The sequence below is a fragment of the Poeciliopsis prolifica genome, unplaced genomic scaffold (genome assembly GCF_027474105.1).
Source record: "Poeciliopsis prolifica strain line A6 unplaced genomic scaffold, Auburn_PproV2 SCAFFOLD038, whole genome shotgun sequence".
Lineage (NCBI taxonomy): Eukaryota > Metazoa > Chordata > Actinopteri > Cyprinodontiformes > Poeciliidae > Poeciliopsis > Poeciliopsis prolifica.
In genome coordinates, this window is record NW_026562413.1 from 1,429,508 (window position 1) to 1,448,354 (window position 18,847).

At 40.5% G+C, this 18,847-nt stretch overlaps 2 protein-coding genes across 2 annotated transcripts; both read left to right on the top strand.

Moving 5' to 3' along the window:
- The first annotated feature begins 420 nt into the window (after nt 1–420).
- Nucleotides 421–12,334, top strand: pbxip1a (pre-B-cell leukemia homeobox interacting protein 1a). Its single transcript, XM_055053834.1, is given in 11 exon segments — nt 421–541; nt 1,316–1,443; nt 4,553–4,637; nt 4,717–4,784; nt 4,998–5,601; nt 6,202–6,435; nt 7,845–7,900; nt 8,431–8,517; nt 8,659–8,839; nt 9,908–10,396; nt 10,399–12,334. Coding segments are annotated over 10 exon segments (2,313 nt in total). The 5' UTR covers nt 421–541; nt 1,316–1,371; the 3' UTR covers nt 10,836–12,334.
- Nucleotides 12,335–13,438: 1,104 nt separating this feature from the next.
- Nucleotides 13,439–16,420, top strand: s100a11 (S100 calcium binding protein A11). The gene is made up of 3 exons (XM_055053835.1): nt 13,439–13,783; nt 13,853–13,992; nt 16,116–16,420. The coding sequence occupies exons 2-3, from the start codon at nt 13,864–13,866 to the stop codon at nt 16,245–16,247; spliced, it is 261 nt and encodes an 86-aa protein (XP_054909810.1). The 5' UTR covers nt 13,439–13,783; nt 13,853–13,863; the 3' UTR covers nt 16,248–16,420.
- Nucleotides 16,421–18,847: the final 2,427 nt, after the last annotated feature.

Sequence of the window (18,847 nt, forward strand, 5' to 3'; positions counted from 1 at the left end):
AAAAGTGCTTGTCACAGTCTGAACGCTAAACACACTAATTATAGAGGATAAGGAATCAGATGATGAAACCAGTGTCCACTCTGCAGCAACCGGATCGGTGGTGTTGTCCACTCTGGTAAGTCCCACAGTCAAATATAGCTGTGCAGACGTGTCAGTGAGCCGCTGGTCCGTTCCGCCTCTCCCTGCTGTGTATAAATATGTGTGCACACTTGCAACCTTGGGGTCGGGGTCACACATGAATCTGTATTATTATAAACCCAGGAGAAGAAGCCCCGTCCATCACCTGCCGCTTTTTTCACCTGCGTGCGTCAATCACGTCCCGTTCGAGACGCGGCGCTTCTGCCTGAGTGGTTCAGCCTTCGTCCGGGGGCGGGCTCTCCCTGGCAGATCCTGAAATCCTATTGGCCGAGAGGGCTCCTTGGTTGACGTGACGCAGCTTGGAATTCCCAAAGTTCCCAAGTTCACAGGAGAAGAGCGTTGATTTTAGGAGTAAGCAAGAGGTTTTGGAGGAAAAATCAGCTAGCGACTGGAGCATAAGCAGGTTTGTGTCAATAAGACGTCTTTTTTCGGGTGTAGCTCGGCGTTCTCGACGCTCCTGCTCGCTGCTGGGCCTGAGTGGGAACGCGGAAGAGTGGGAGTGGGAATGTTCAGGCAACCATCCTTTGTTTACCATCAGGAGTGTACCTTCAAATTGGTTGCTACAACAACCGCAGCCCGTAAAGTATGTCTAGTTTGATTTAAACGGAGCCGTTGCACCCCTGAGCCTGCGGGTTAGTGAGTATGTGTCTCTATTTGCCTGTTTTTGGATCAATGAGCTGCTCCAAGCTGAGCTTTCTCCATCTTTGGTCATTGACCTGCCGCTCACAACTGTCTGGCTGAATGGATGTAGATGAATTGCTTGTCTGTTGATATTGAGTCAGGTGTTTCGCTTGTTTGTTTTTTTTTTCCCTTCTTAATTTCACTGCGCAGCTGTGCATTATGGATGCCACCATCCCATTACATAACTGGAATCGGGCACAATCAGCTCTTTATCCCGCCTGAGCTCCGAATTGTTGCTTAAACCTTTCTTAGGTTGCACAATTGTGTCCTTTTAAATAGCAGTTTGCATAATCACCTCAAACACTGCATGCATTGTGGGAGAATGTGCCTATTATAATTAGCATTTTTCCTCTACTTTAAAACCACGCACAACATATGCAGTACTGTTACAAAAAATATCACAGCCAGTTTATTGAGTTAGGATAATTTGCTTGAAAAGATTAGTGCCATTTCGACATGTCCACTGAGGACACGTTGTTGCTTTCGTCATGTGCAGGATATTATAAAGGTGAATCTGTGTGGTGCTGTGCCAACCTGAGCCTCCAGAGGGCGATGTCTGACAGCAGCAACAGCACAGGCAGCACTGGCTCCTCCACCAACAGCTGGACCCTCCTCTCTCCTGAGGTAAGAACCAAACTTTAGCAGCCACGCACTGACAGGAAGTCCAAATCCTTTGGCTTAGCTTCATCACATCTTAGTCAGAACTTTAAGTGAAGCAGCTGTTTACAGGACAACAGGTGACTGTGCCGGTTTATTGCTGACTGATATTTTCAGTTTTCAAAAACTCCACAGTCTCCAAAATAATGGAGATTCAACAACATGCTGTTTCTTTTCTCACTTATTTCTTTATTTTGTCTTTATTTCACTTCAACCCAGACCTGGCCTAAACCACAATTCTCAGTGTTGACCTGAATATAAATGAACAGATAAAAATTGCACCATTAAGTACACCACTTAATATTGCTTAATTTCAGTGAGGGAAAACGGTTGTATGTTCTTATATGCTGTACGTAAGTAGATACGGTGGTAGTAGAAGAAGATTGAGCTCTTGCATTTCAATGTTGGCCTCATCAAAACACCTCTGAATTCAATTTTGCCTTTACTGGTTTCTTTGGCTTGTAAAATATGGATAAATATACTATCTTCGTGTGTCGTAAACATACTGGAATTTTATTTCCAGTATGGGGAGGATGAAAAAATAAAGCAAATTGATCACTTATAAAAGTTGGGTCACAAGGCTTCAGGTGATGTTTAAAGCAAAGGGAAAGGCAAAGATTTTGAGTTACATCAGAAAGCGTACACATACATAATATTTCAACTTGAAATATTATGTATGTGTGATTATTTCAGCTTATTCATGTTGTAAACTTAACTCCTAACCTTTTTTCTTTTTTTCTTTTTTTTTTGGAGGATTTCAAACTTAAATATACTCATAAATGGATTCATTTGTTTGTCCAGTACAGGGCTCACATATTTGCTTTAGTCAGACTGACTTTCATTGTTGAAAGAGGTAAAAAAAAAAAAAAAGCTTCAGGCCATTGGCTCCAACTCATCTGACTTTAAAGCCCACTATCAGTCCTTAATGAGCAGCCACAACCAAAATGGATAAAAGCTTTGAATCTTTAATTCTGTCCCTGGAAAGATGGCGCTATTTTAATTAAATGTCTTATTGTGTTAGTATGGCAACATACATATAATGACAAAACCATAACGACCAGCAGGGGGCGATGTTAGAGAGGAAAATGTTGTCTTTTACCTTTTAATGCTTAATTAAAAGGTTTTGTATTTGAGTTGTAACCAAAACACTTCCATAGCAACCGCTTTTTTAAATAAGAGATCCAATCATAGTTTTATGCACAAGCATAAAATAAAGAACACCAACTACTGATGAGTAGCTTATGAAAGACAACTTAATAATCTCCTATAAAAACCTATTGAGTCACAACAAATTACTGAACATATAAACAATAAAGAAGATGTTTGTTTCTCTGCATTAAAAAAAAACAGGTACAAAGAATTATTTGGGGAAAAAAAAGAATTCATATTAAGCTTTTTTGAGTTTTGCTTTTTCACTGCATCTATGACAACCAACTCTAATTTAATATTAGTATTAAAAAAATTGCATGCAGTCTTTGCCTACCTGCGTTTCACCACACTCAATTAGCACATGTAAACAAACAATCCGGTTCTTCTGTGGTTTGGAGGTGATGGGTGTCAAGTCATCAGAATATTTGGGCAACCAAAGACCCAAGACTTCTGAAAACAGAACAAAGCTGCTCCAGAGCATTTAAGATGCAATTTCCTCTCCTGTTTGTTATTGTCATCCAGTTTACTGGTCAGGAAAAGAAAATAAACTGAATTAGAGTGATGCAGAGAGTTTTCAAAAATAGAAAATGCTGTAGTTTCTTATTTTTATTGAAAATGTAAGAAAGTATTTTAATTTAGTTTATTTTAGGGTGAGTTTTAATCCCGCTTGCTTTAATACTTAGTAGTTATACTGGACATCTGCTGCAGCCAACCTCATCTTACTCTCCAGTCACTGGCTAGACAATAAATTACATCCCTTTTCATGAGTACACTCTTAATGTGTATAGTACATACTTTCTACATCATGTTCAAAATCAATTAAGCATTTTTATATATGAAGTTGGATGAATTACATTACAAAGAGCTGACATATTAATCTTGATGAAGGAGAATTGACCTCTTAAGTGTCCTGACTTCAGTAGGAAACATTTGCATGCCAACTATGTAAGAAATGAAACTCTTGTTCATGGAGAGATGCTTATCAAGACATCCCTTAAAGTGGATGTCAACCTGACTTGTGAATGCAAGTTTAAGTACAACATTTCCTGTCTAAACTTGTAACCTGGAGTCTAGAAATCCTAAAAATGCACCGGATGTTTGCAGGAAACCAAATAATGAGTCACTAGCCTTACAAAAGGCTCTGCATGAATGAAAGCCACTCCTTCCTCTGCCATTTTTTACGACAGAGGAATGTAATTGCATTGTTGGTTTTGTCTGCATCAGGTGTGAAGAGGGCTCAATGGTTTCGTTCCTTTAAGGAGGCAAATGCAGGGATTGTTGCCCAGCTGTCTTTTGATGCAATCTGTAGAAAAAAAGAAACAGAGAAGTTGTAAATATAGCCTGGAATGTGATCAAATAGGCTACTAAATAAATTTGGTAATGGCATAAAAATAGTAAAAAAGCAAAATATTAACTTTTATCTCGGAGGATATTTTATGTAATTCAGAAATGTTTATGCTTTTTCTTTTAAAATGACAAAAAAAAATTAGAATGATCAAAATTCACATAATAAAGTTACCTTTGTGTCATTTTTTTTTTTGTCATAATTTTCTGGGTTTTCCTCAGGTGGGAAAAATGTAAAATGCAATTTATCCTGTTCAACTTTGGAGGCTTCTGCTGCAAAACCTGCTTATTGTGGCGCTTTGTTGAAATAATCAAGGTTTAGGCTGGAACAAAAAAAAAAAAGGCAAATTCAGCCTTTTAATTTGTTTTTGTTATCAATGTGGAACAAAATCCCTTCAGGAATAATTATGTTTATTTATAAAGAAAGCCACAGCAAAGATTCTCCATTTCAAACATTAGATGCCATCTACACACCTACTAGTTCCTACCATCACAAACATAAATCATTTAATCGGATGTGTCTGTTAGTGGTTTATGTTGACATGTATGTTTTTCTGTCCTGTTGGTTCGTCTCTCCCCACAGGAAGCTGCCATTGAAAATGTTGGGCCTGCAGATGATGGCACAGAGAGTCTGGGCGATGCCCCCAGTCTCTCTGAGGAGGTGGCAGGTACTGACCAGTCTATCTCTACCTGGGGGTGTAAATGAGCTGCTGTTTCTGTTCCGACATGGTGTGAACTTTGTTTCAGGAGCTGCAGCAGAGGAGAAACCAGATGAGCTTCCAGTAGAAACGGTCTTGTCTGAAGAAGGCCATCAGGTTGGTACCGATAGTTGTGCAATTACAGACCTTTTAGATGTTTAGGAAGCAAACCTTTAAAGAGTCTTCATCATGAAATATTGAACTATAGGGCTGAAACTATTGAATTATATAAGACATATATATATATAAGATCAGTTGCAGCAATAATTAAATATGTTGAGCTCAGTAGTTAAAAAAGTGAAACCCTTAATAAGTTTCTCTTATATTCAGGTGTGTCAGGAAACTTCCCCAGAGTCTGGCGAGGGTCCGATCCCTTCCAGCCCGTCCCGACTGAGCCCTCTGCCCTCCAACCCTCTGGATACCTCGTACATCGACACGGAGAGTCAGCCCCCGGTCATCCACGATATCGTGACCACCTCTCCCAGCGACAACGAGCCTCAAGGCGCCATGCCTTTGGTGGGCAGCATCGACGTGTCCGCTCAGTTGGAAACCCCAGCTGTTGATATTCTGCTAGCGGACCCCACCGCGTCTCCCCCTCACATGAGGGACGTCTCCGCCTCTGCCGAGGCTGCGCTCCACACGCCCACTGATTCTGAGCCGACGCCTGCGAGTGTTCAGAGCTCCGACGTCTGGAGCTCTGAACCTGACGTTAACGTTCCCACGGAGACCCTTACAGCCTCTGAGCCCCCGCCTCATGTCGAGGCCGAGGCCAGCTCTGCTGCAGAGCCTACCGGTCCGGTCCCAGAGCAACTGAAGCCTGGAGGAAGTCCTGACCCAGAGACGGTTGGCTCTGCTGAAGCAGAAGACATGGCTAATGTTGAGAAAGAGGAAGAAATGCCATCCGAGTCACAGAACGCGGATGAAGAAGAGGAAGGTACAATCGGTCCCAATCACTATTCTAAAACACATTCTCATTAATTGATTTATCATAAAAAACTAAATACAGTAAAAAAAAAAACGTACAACACCTGAAGGCTAAAAGCTAGCACAAAATCAAATTGGAGGAAGTAGAAGAGGCAGACTCTGAGATGATTTGTGACCACATTTCTTATCTGTGTCATGTTAACATCTGGAATATGATTTACTAGTCTGACAGCGAGTCCCACACCCCGTTGAGAAAACGCATAAACCCTCAAGCATGAAATTACTGCTGTTGTAATTTAGAGGGGAAAAAATGTCACCCATTTCCACAAGCAACAGTCTGCTTTTGTCACCGGCATTTCTCCCATGGTGTTTGCAAAATTCACTTTGTTTTGCATGGCATTTTCTGTATGTTGGGCGGTCTGCCAGTGGATGATTTTCATTTTGGAAACGGCTTCAACACTTGACAGTGTAGCCTCAAAAGATGCAGAAATGATTAATTGAAGTGGTATGCCGGGACAGCTGAGTATTTGCGGTTGAGTTTCAGGCTTGTTGGCACAAAGACTCTGCTGTTGCCATCTTCTGTTTTCATCTTCTGTTTCTTTTTTTTCAGATCAGTCCAGCAGCATGGAGATGGGTGATGTGAACGGCTTTGATGATGGACTAAGGAGGAGGAATGTTCCCTCATTTGAAGCGCCAAGACCAAGAACCTCCGATGAGGAGGACGACGAAGAGGACCTTGAGTTCAAGATGTCGGAGAAAAAGGAGGACAAGCCGTGGTTCTCCATGAACAAATGCATTGTGGCTGCTTTGGTGCTGCTCTTCTTAGGTTCCCTGTTTCTGTCAGGTGAGTTCCTCTTCTGCGCTGCTAATCGCAGGTGATTCTGCTTTCTAAAGCTTTTTGCAGCAAAAATTGTCTGTTTACAGACGGCCAAAGCTAATCAGAAATTAAAAACAAAAGTAAGTGAAACTGACTACAAGAAACATTTCGAGTCAAATAATGCCAAGTTGACTTAATCTTCGCCTCCTAATTATCTTTGTTTTTAATTTATTCCTACCTGAGAGTAGGAGTCAAAGATCACAATAATTTAATTTTGCATTTAACGTTAATGTTTCCAAGCCCTCTGAATCCGCCCCACATCCTTCTCTCTGGTACCAACTCACAGCAAAAACCCCCTGATGGTACTTTACATGACAAACAGGTTCAATTTCTAACCAGCTTCAGTGTTTCTATGTGTGCTTGAAATCCTTGAATTGTTTTCAATTCAATGAGTTTTCAAGGTTTGGAAAGTGCTTGATTTCTGTATAAGATTCTAGAAAGTGTTTGATATTAAAACTCCACATTTTTGTATTTAAGTGCAATCTAACATTTGATTAAAAGCCTACATTTAGAAAGCATTGGATTGTTTCAATGTAATGAATGTTTATTATTACTAATGGCTCCACAAGTTAATAATATCTGTAATTTACACAAAAGTTTTTTTTTTCAGTTATTAGACTTTTATGTTAAACTAGTGTTTTGTTCTCAGACCAGTCAGGTGTGTAAGATGTGTGTGTGTCTGAGAGATTTCTAAACAAAAATTTTAGATTTATCTTAGGTATCCTAGTCCCTGCTGTGGTATATAAAATATCATCATGACATTGATAATTGACACTACTTTTTTTTTTTTTAAGTTGTGTTGTTTTTATCTCTGATGTGTGGAACGAAAACCTTTAAGTAGTTTGAGTTTGTGCAAAGTTCCAACGAAGCTCGTTCTCTGTTCTGTTTAGAGAACGACTGTATTTGAGTCACGTAAACATGTTTCTTTGCCATCGTCAGCAAAATTCGGGTGTCCGTTTTTGAATCCTGTTGACTAAGCTGCGCTACGTTAACAGGCTTCCTCTCTGACCTGGATAGCGCTAGGTCGAGCGTCAAAGATGAGAGCGCAGCGTAAGCTTCAGCCCTCACTGGCCAGTGCTCTGCAGATTGTCGGGGGATTTATCTGCTCTGACTGTTCCTGCAGTGACAGCAGGAAAAAAGCAAATAACACTCTTTCTGAAGTGGAGAGTGACGCTGTTTGTTGCTGTTTAGGGGGAATCATGAGGGCGTGGTTTGATGTCTGCGCAGAAATGTTGGAATGTTTATGTTCGATGGAGTGAGAAACATGATTCCTTTTCAGCTGACATGTGCTGGCTGTGTGCTGCGGTTGAAAGTATTTGTTGATAAAAAACATCTTTTCCCCAGATTTATGGAGAAGTTGTTTGCTTGTCTTGCAGGGGACATTGACAGCCCTGAATTGACTGACAAAGACAAAGTCAAAGACCAAATGCAGGTCAGCTTTTACCTTTTAATCTCACAAACTGCAAAAACACGAAATCCTACCGAATATTTTTGATCTAGTATTTAGTGAAAATATCTTAGTTTGCTTGAAATTAGATGAAACTAACTTACAAGTAACTTTCAGCAAGATATAAGACTTTGATTTAAGTAAATAATTTCTTAATATTGAAGCAAAAGTTCGACTGGCAGATTACTTAACTTGTAAGAGACATGTTTTCTATGTTATGAGTGAAATAATCTGCCAATGGAACAAGTAAAAATGTTTAAAAAATAAATTTTAAGGAGTTATTGACTAAAAACACTGTTGCTTGAAAGTGACTTGTAAGTTAGTTTTTTCTCATTTCAAGAGGACTAATATGTTTTCATTTAAAACTAGGCCAAAAAATATTGTTCAGTAAACCCCCAAGCCATTTTTGTTCAAGAAATCATCAGCATTGAAGCTGTTCAGATGAACAATAAAAAAGTAAACAACTTATTTTAAAAATATGCATTCTATTCACACACCCATGAATTTCTCTTCAGGACTGGCCTTCCTGTGATCCACAGCATATGAAAGGGCTGATAGATGAAATAACAGAACAAATCACTCATCTGGAGACTCAAATTCAGGTCAGCATGTAATCCTATTGGTTTCAGTTCTTTACCTTCATTCTTGAAGCCACTTTGAAGTGCAGATGTTTCACGTCGTATTTATTGTTGAAGCTTTGGTGTTTCATTTGCAACCTATCTCGTTTTTGCCTTCTGCCTCAGCTTAGGAAAGAACAACTTGATTCCGAGTTGCAGATGATGGCTGAGAACGACGATGAACAGGACAAGGCTGGTCTGGAGGAGAGGAAGTTGAAGCTGAGGGAGGACCTGGTGGCCCTGTTTACGCTGAGCACAGAGCTGGAGAGTGTGCGGGTCCGAGTGAATGAACACAACTGGCTCGCAGGTACGACTGCGACGTTACAAATCTGATTTATGTGAAAAATAAACACATTCCTGCTACAATGCTGGCCTTTTGTGATGCGAGGAAGGAAGAATAAGCCTTTTTTAGATGGAAAAATCTTGAAAAAAAGAACTACAATAGCGTAGTTACTCACTCTTAAGCTAATGCTTTATTTTAGAACCTTAATATAATTATGAAATTATCTTTAGTTTATCAGCAAGACTTGACTGACTTCCCTTCTTTACTTGAAGAAGTTCTCCTAATCTCTCAGAATGTGATGACTGTCCTGATATTTGGATGGATTTGGTTACAAAGTTTAACTTTGCTCAGATAAACTCATCATTTTGTTAATTAGGGTGAAAACTGCAAAAACCTAAAATATTACCAAGTAAATTTGGTCTAGTTTCAAGTGCAAATATCTTAGTGTACTTCAACTAAGACAAAATTAACTTACAAGTAACTTTGTTACAGAAACTTGTATAATGAATTTAAATAAATTCATTATAAGTAAAAAAAAAAGGATTAAATAATCCACTTTTTAGATCAGTTTTGACTATTTTGAGCTCCTTTCAGCTGTTTTGTCAATGTAAATGCAAATAATCTGCTGCTGGCTACGCCCTCCCCAACTCGACGTCTACACTCCCACGTGAAAATGGCTGCAAACAGCCGCAATTACACAACCATACATCCTGGAGAAGCAGAAGAAGGGGCTCCTGCACAACCAACAAGAATGCAGCAAGTGGTTTCTGAATGGTAAATAAACAACAAAACAGTTATACAGCGGTAAAACCAATGTGGTGGAGCTCCACTTGGGCTGTTAGGTAACGGGACTCAACATTCAGGAGGTTTTCTAAATGGCTCATTTATCAGGCACCAAAAAAAGATGAACTTGTCGCCAAAAAACTGCTGGGTGTTTTTTGTTGTTTTCTGTTTTTCAACCACTTGAACTGTTTTCAAAAGAAGTTAAGACCCAAATGAAAAAACTAGTCCGCTTTAAGCCTTTGCTCAATACCTCAGTACTCGCACCATCAGTTAATCTTTAATATCCTCATTTCTCTTCATATGATGCAGGAATGACGTCGTCTGCTCCAACTTCGTCTTCTGAGTCCGATGGCGAAGACGCTCAAGGCTCCCAAACAGCAGCCAGACCAGAGACGAAGAAGGGCGAAAAGCTGGAGGAAGAGCTCCACGGTCAGAAGGATCTGTTGGACGACATCCAGAAGAGACTGGGAGGGGTGAAAAAGGACGAAGCGGATGGGAACCAAGTTTTGGAGAACCTAGATGGGATCCAGGAGCAGCTTTCCAAACAGGCGGAGAACTGGGAGAAGGTGAAGCCACATGGGCCAAAGTGGAAAGGGAAGAAAGAGAAAAAACAGGAGAGGGACCACAGGAAGAAAGAGGAGAAGAAGGACAAGGAGTGGAAGCACAGCAAGGAAGAGAAGAAGGAAAAGGAGAACTCTCACAAAGAGTCCTGGAGGAAACACCAGGACGAGTGGCAGAGGAGGAAGAGCGAGCGCAGAATGGACCGGGAGGAGAGGAGGAAGGAGAAGCCGTGGCACAGCCGGCCGGGAAAAACTCCCATCAGGCCCGGCAGCCGCATCACCATCAGCACCACCACAACGACTTCTGGAGGGACCAGGAGCTCAAGCTGCACCGCAATGTCCGCCCCCAGCTGGGCTGCTCCTCGCTGGAGGACTGCGCGTCCAAGGAGGGTCTGTACCCGGTGGAGCTGACCGAGTTCGAGGAGCTGCTGGAGGGCTACCTGAGCAAGCTGGAGGGCTCCTCCAACGAGAGCAAGGACAAGCTCCGCAAGGTCACCGGCGACTTCTTCGAGGACGGCGTCTTCATCCACGACCGCGTGCGCTTCGGGGACTTCGCCGAGGACGTGGCGGACGTCCTGGAAGACATGGTGGACGTCATGCAGGGCAGCGACTCCCTGGAGGAGGAGATGGAGGAGTTTGAGCGGGAGGCGCTGTGGAAGTTTGCCGCCACAGCTTAGAAGCCAAGAAGGATTCAAAAGCATTAAAACCCAAGAACAGTTCTCGTGGTGGTTTTGTAGGACATTTCCCTTCCTTCTCCTCCTCTTCTGAGCTGTAGTTGTCGTAGCTTTTGGTACGGACTCCTAATTGTGTCCCTGAAAGTCTCTAATTATAAGCTAGACTGTGTTTGTCATTTTGGGCTTAGTTGTTACCTACCTCTGTCCCGGTCATGGCTCCTGATTCAGAGTAACCGTAAACTGTGTCACGCTTTTTTTTTTCTTTTCTTTAATCAGTGCATGTTGCAGTGAAGTGTATTTAAACCCAGATTAGACAGGAAGCGACATGAAGTCGATCAGTATTACCCAGTAAATCATTCTTCCAGTTGGTTCTCCGGCTTGAAGAGGAGATCCTGCTGCGTTCGCCGATCATTATCAGATCAGGTCCGACCGGTTTCTTTGTCAGCATTTTTTTTTTTTTTTCACCAAGCAAACAGAGAGAGATCTGTTATGAGCCTCCAGCATTTTTTGTTGATGCGTTGACTCTATCTGCTCCAGGAGAAAAAAGCAATAGCAAAGAGTTGAGACTTCTTTACCACTTTAGCACTTTTCCTCAAGTTTGTCAGACACATTTCCTCCACTGCTTTCTGCAGCACATAACGCTCAGACCAGTCTGGGTTATTCAACATGGAGAACTTCCTTCAGCTCATTTGCTGATGCAGCAGAATTTGTTCTGCACCCAAACCTGTAACTTTCCTCCTCTTGTTTTGGTCAGAAGTTTGGGTTGACTTGCATGCAGGTGATTTAGACGTTGTTTCCAGAGTTTAGTTTATAAAAGACATGAAAGCATTTAATTTACACACATCGGGTGAAAGTGGAAAAACAGCACAAAGACGAGCCTGAAAAGTTCATAGTATGTTCCTTTTACTTTCACCGGTTCCTCTTTGTGTCGATGTGAAGTTAAAACCGTCGGGTCGGGATTGTTCAGAGAAGCTCTGGCGTGATTATTTATTCTGTCACTACTTCTGTCATTTGTATGAATCCGAGGAGCGACGGACTCTGACCCGGGCCGTTCACGCTGAATGTTGAAGCGACCTTCGTTTACGTTGCGTACCAGCTGCTGCTTACGTGCCTTTTCCACAATATGAATAACTCAGATTGGACCAGAGGTCTCTGATTTCACTCGATTTCTGCTAGAAAAGGAAGAAGTTTCGGCGACTTTTAATCCGTCCTGCTGTTTGCAGGGCAGAGTCGATGTTGTGGAGTTTACTTGTGCGCCATTGTGCTGATTTATTTCTGAAGATCTGCCTGACCAAAGGTGTTTGAAGGAGTCCTCAAAGCACAGATCGAAGCGAGAATTTAATCTATTTCAAAGTGTTTCTGTGTCCGCGGGGCGACAATAGGGCTTAACGGATGTGAATTCATTTGACCCCCTGGGCAAATATAATTTCTTTCATCATCAGTTGTCTCCTGTTTTGATTAAATAAATGTTGAGTTCAATAAATTTCTTTTTGTTTTCTGAAGTTTTATGGGCTTATTTCGGTCCATTTGACAAAGTTTAATTCCAGGCTAGCGTGATTATTTGTTCTGTGTAAATATCAAAATTTTTTAAAGACATTTTTGTTGTCCTCTCAGTCCATTGGTAACTCCTTGTTTCTTCCTGAACATCCTAACAAGTTTTCTATCGGTAGAGGTTGACGGTTTGGTCTTTGACGAAGCTTTAAGACATCCTAAAAATGTTTCTTAAAAAAAAAAAAAATTGTAATCCGAAAATCTTTTCCCATAACCTGGAAGACTTCCTGAGACATTCCTATTGTTCTGAGGATTGTCCGATCCGATGAGTATGATCAGGGGTCTTCAAGCGCCACTGTCCTGCAGCTTTTGGATGCGTCCCTGCTTCAACACACCTGCATCAAATTACTGGTCAATTACTCAGCTTTTGCAGAACTTACTGACCCACCAAAGAGGTCATTCTGTCTTTTCATTCAGGTGTGCTAGAGCAGAGATGCAGGACAGTGGCAGTCCAAAAACTGGAGTACTTAAAATCTTTTTCTGTTCCAAACTGGAAAGAAACTGCTGCATGATTGGAGTTTATAAACTTCTGCAATGATTTATACAGCAACTGACTACAATTCCCAGCAATAAGGAGTCTGGAGCCGCCCAGCCCAGTGTGACACACGCCGCCTCCGACTCGCTATGTGCTGAAAACGGGAGCTGACGGCATCACTGGCATCTACCATCTCAGCTGTGATGCCCAGCTGAAGCGTTTCCACGCAGACTCGAGTCTGTGCCTCGACAAAAGGCTCGATCTCCACGTTGGCTTCCATTGATATCATCCAGCTGAAATGCTGATGAACGAGAACAAGTCGCTCATTACGAAAGCGCAGACAGAGCCTGCCATTCTTTGAATAACACAACCAGGCAATTAGAGGCGCTTCGGCACGAATTCACCGCTCCCTCCATGGAATGACGTTTGCTTTGGTTTTAAGAAGTTTAAATCCCAATAACTTAACACATGAAGAAAAGGAAAAAAATCACGTAAAGAAGCATCATTTCTGTCTTTGTTTTTTGAAGACAACAGAGGGTGTGTTGGACCTCGATACCATTATTTGAGTCATGTTTTGTATAAACTAATTATTGCTTATAATGCACGATTCAGTCAGTTGATTGGACTCGCCTGATGCTATCTCTGCAGACAAACTCAAGCGGCGTTTTGTCCAGTCGTCAGGATCCGCCGTGACCTCTTGTAGGTCACCGTTCCTTTTTTTTTTCTTTTTTTCTTTCTTTTTTGTTTGATGTCATGGAAATCCGACAGAGATGAGGGCAGGAGGGGAGTGACGATGAGGGGTTTTCCGCTGATGTGTGCAGCGGCGATGAAGATGAGGCGCATATATTTAGAGATGAGATGGACAGCGACGAAGAGGAGAGGACCTTTCGCACCTTCTGCCACTTCTCAGCCTGAACTCGTCACGGTAACACATCAGCTGCTTATTCCGGTTTATATAAAAATGCATTCTTAGCTTTTACTGGTTTATTCACAGCATAAGTCACCATGGAAGCTGCCATCACCACCATCGTCTCCCAGTTTAAGGCGTACGCTGGGAATGAGGGATCCTCCTCCACGCTGAGTAAAGACGAGTTTCACAAACTGGTGACCTCTCAGCTTCCCAACGTCGTCAAGGTTTGTCTCTTCAGTTGCTTTTATTGTCTCTCTCTCTCTCTGCTGATATTTGTTTATCATCCACCATTGAAGGCTCTGAATACAGCTCTGCAAAGAAATGAAGAGTCCACTTAAATGATCAGTTTCTCTGACTTTAGTTTTTATAGGTTAATGTTTGAGTAAAATGAATATTGTTCTTTTTTTTCTATGAACTACTGAAATTCAAAGCAAACATTCAGTTTTTATTAGCAGAAAATGAAAAATTATCAAAATAATGGAAAAAAAAGCAAAGAAAACAAGTTATTAGTTTAGAAACAACAATACTAGTGTTTTAATTCAGTCCAGAAATCGATATTTGGTGGAATAACCAGGAGGTTTTTAATGGGATTCAGATCAGTGGGCTCTTTGTTTTTTTTTCCCAAGTTGTATTTTACAAAAACAAATATTTGTGCAATCTTCTACTTTTGCAGTTTTGAGCAATTCCCTACATATCAGCTGCAAAAGTACAAAAATATTGATGCAAACATACACATTTTCACAAAAAGCTTTAAATATTGTACTACACATGAGCTTCTATTGTCTTATTTATAATCTCTTCATTAGTTTCATTTTATTTACAAGGTTAAAAGAAGCCTTGTTTCACAAACTATTTTATAGAAAGTGGCCAAAATCACTTCACTAAATATGTTGAACAATGTATTCATGAGAAAATTATTGAAAGTAATTACAGTCTCCTCGTTGTAAAACAGGACTTATTTTTTATTACAACATTATATTGTCTTGCTCAATTAACTTTTAAGTGTTGCAGTCGTTTCAGGTTGAACTTCCTTTTCCTGTTCTTGCTGACATGAGGTTCCCATTAGAACCACATGTCACTGATTGTGATGCAGGTTTTGTGCTAATTATGCATTTGAATGGATCTTTTTGCTGAGGATGATGCATCAAATAACTGGAGTGAATTTCAAAAACAAGAATCAGGTGAACAGGGCAAGACTCTGGGTCAAAGTTGAACAAACAGGCTAGAGGATAAACATACGCTGCTAATATTTGAATAAATGTCCCTTAATTCGACCACATGCCATCAAAAAGCTCCTGGTTTCTCTTTCCAGAATCAGCTCTGATATGTTTGGGATCTTTGAGTTTTAACATCTAGTTGTTGATGAGAGGTGAAGTTATGTCGTTATTATTATTATTATTATTATTATTATTATTATTATTATTATTATTATTACAGCCCCTCAGCATGATGCTCCCCCCTTGTAACAGTGTCCTTGGATTTTTACTCCTTGTTTGGGCCAACAAGCAAGAATCTTTGTCTCATTTAAATCCTAAACCTTTATTCAGTCTATGTACCGAGTCAAACGTTTCGGACTTTGGAGTAGAAGATTCTTTCTCGGGCTCAACGTTGGTGTCAAAATGACTGTGGCTGTCCAGCATACGGCCGGTGCTCTGTCCAAACCGATTCAGTTTATTCTGAGGGTCGTAGTTTAGGTTTAATCCAGAGATCTAAAACATAAATCAGAACTGGCTTTGGAATTAATAAATCAACATTGAGCTTCCATATTTAAAAGCCGTCAGAAATCCTGACAGAAATTTGTTCATGACTTTTTAAGATTACAAAAAGTGTCTTGGTGATGCAAGTTACATCATGGCAAATGCCATCATTGATTATCAATACACATAAAATATATTGATCAATGTTCCAGCTGTTATAAATCAAAGGCAACTCTAATCAGGTGTCTTTTTATTCTGGATTTAAAGGAACTCGGTTTTTCAGCTGTTTTGCAGTTTTCTGTAAATTTGTTCCAGAAATGTGGTGGACAGAAGCTGAAAGCTGCTTCGTCATGTTTGGTTCTGGTTCTGGGGATGTAGAGCAGAAGACCTGAGTGATATAACGGCACCAAATGTTTTGGCTCTAATTTTGCTGTAAACTAACAGAATTATTTTAAAGTCTGTTCTCTGAGCCAGGCTTTACAACTAGGAAGACGTTTTCTATCTTTAAAAACCTCTGTGTGCGATCGCCATAAAGTAAAAGACCAACAACTTATTGACACCCATTAAAGTGTAACTGAGTATCGTAAAGTAATTCAGTTTCTCGGTTCCTGCTTCATATTGATCTGCGTCTCATCTGTGATCGCCCGCAGAACGCCAGTGACCCCGCCTCCATCGACCAGCTCATGAGCTCCATTGACGAAAACAACGACGGGGAGCTGACCTTCTCCGAGTTCTGGCAGCTGATTGGAAAACTGGCGAGCAAACAGGGAGGCTTCAGCTAGTCGACCCGACCCAGTCGGCTCGGTTGATTCCTGCTGCAGACGGAGAGAGAGGGCATCTGATGTCTTTTATCTCTCTGTGCCAGAGCCAAATGTGTAGCTGCATAGTTAACCATTTGTTTGATGGGAGGAACTTTGAATTAAAGCTTTTGTTGTTTTTAACTCTGAACCACCAACTTGGACTCGGCTGTCATTTATTCACCGCTTTATACGACTTCCAGCAAACCCAGATTGGAGCTGCAGTGATTTAAGAGCTTGTAATCTTAAAAAGTCTGCAGCCGTCCTGCATAAAGCTATCTGTTGCATAGCTTTATGATCCACACTGCAAAAACACAGCAAGAATTTATGTCTAGTTTCTAGCGCAAATATCTTCGTGCACTTAAAATAAGATGAAGCAACTTACAAGTAAATTTTCATAAAGACACAGGAGCTAGTTTGAAGTTATTCCTCAACTTCGATGAAAAAGTGCCAGTTTCACTGGCAGATCATTTCATTTGTAACGAGACGTTTTCCAGTGTTATAAGTGAAATTATTTGCCGATATTAAAGTATTATTGACTTAAAACAATCTCCCGTCGTCCTGAAAAGTTACTTGTTAGTTTTTGTCTCAATTCAGCTGTACTAAGATATTTGCTCTAGAAATACTTGGTAATATAATTTTGTGTTTTTGCAGTGAGGACAGCAACGAGCGACACAAACGCATCCTCTTGTGTTTTCCTTTATCGGGTCATTTCAGCATTAACGCTAATGTCTAGACAGAGTTATGTGTGCAGGAAGGCTCCCCTGCCGTTTAATCGCCTGTGGGCCTGTTTTAATTTGCTACTGGCCTGACTGTGAGACTGCGCCTTTTCTCAGCGCGATAGGTAAATGTGACCTTTGTATCCAAATTACCCCCCTCCACCCCCTCATCGTGTAACAATGTGGGCGTGGGAGGGACGGATGGATGGTCAGATGAGTCACTGCAACGGTTGAAATGGGAACGTCTGTCTGTCTGTCTGCAGGCACGCTGCAAAAACACCATCTTAACAAGTACTTGTGGTCTAGTTTCTAATGTGAATCTTTTACGTACGCGTGAAATAAGACAAAACTAACTTGCAAGAAATTTAAGTAAATAATTCCTTAATACTGAGTAAAAAGTAAAATAAGACATTTTCCCCATATTAGCTAAAACGTCTTGTTGCACTGGCTGATTATTTCTCTTATAACTAGCACCTTTTAAGGAATTATTTACTTAAAACGAGCTCCCATAGAGTGCTGAAAAGTTACTTGTAAGTTAGTTTAGTCATACTTAAAGCGTATTGAGTGATTTTCACTAGAAACTGGACCCAATAACTCGGTAAGATTTTGTGTTTTTTGCAGTGCGGCTGCTTCTTCAGATAAGCATCTGTCTCATTTAAATCCTTAAGCCACGCCTCTCTAACTGAGATAAAATCTGCAGATGTAAATCTTTTACATGGCTGTAAAAGAACAAATCCACATGAAACATATTCCAGTTTGTTCCATCCGCTTGTCTTCAAAATCTAAGCTGACTAAAAGTTGGCCACTGTATTTTCACAGCACCTGATTGAAATACAGTGATTCTTTTAAAGTGTTCGTGACCCTTGAACTTTTCCACAAGTTTTAGCTCCATCTTTCCATCAACACTGACAACTTTCTTGTTCCTGCTGAAAAAAATAACTTCCTGCTGGTACAGCTCCATTTACCCACTGTGGGACAATAAATATTTAATTTAATACATGTATGCTGTTATTTAAGGCCAGAAAACAATAGAAGCTGGACTGCAAAAACAGTATTGCTTGTTCCAACATGAATAACTTCCTATTTTGTAAATTCTTTGCAAATATATATTAAAAACCTATTTTGTTACCTTTATATGTGATAATATAGCCAGAAATATTATTAAGCAAATTTGGCGTATTGTTTTATAACCTAACCCTGCATAAAACTACCTGAAATATTTCTTGTTTTTCAAAAAACATTGTTCACTAATGTTACTTAAATATCTGAAAGAATAGCTGGATTTATATTCAGATTTATATTCAGAACAGGTGGAATCTCTTAATTAGATGGCCTACATAAAGGTATCTGGGTGTGCTGAATTTTATTTAGGGGCATCAGAGTTAAAAGGCTTGGCGGCTTAAAGCAGATTTTTATTTCTAAGTTGTATTTTTAAAGCTGTGTATCATTCTCCTTTGGTCTCTCACAAAATCCTGATAAATCATATTAATGTTTGTTGGTCTGATGTGACAAAATGTATTTTATTTCTTAAACCAACAAATATGACAGAAAAAACTCACTCAGATCAAAATGTGCATTTCAGTTCTGCTTTAATGCAGTTCACCATTTTACACGTTTTGAAATGCATTCTCATAACTCAAAATAAAGTTTAAAGGGTTGTGGCTTAATAATTTGTGTTTTTTTTTAAGTTGATTCAAAAAGCGAAATGACGTCACCCCATCCACCCTGCCTCTGAGGAAATCACGCATGACGCCCAAACAGCTGGCCAATCAGCCCAACAACAACCAGAAACGTCTAAATAACGAAATAATGAGAAAAACCAACTTTGAGTGTATTTCCCTGCCTGTATTTCCAGCTCCCTTCCTG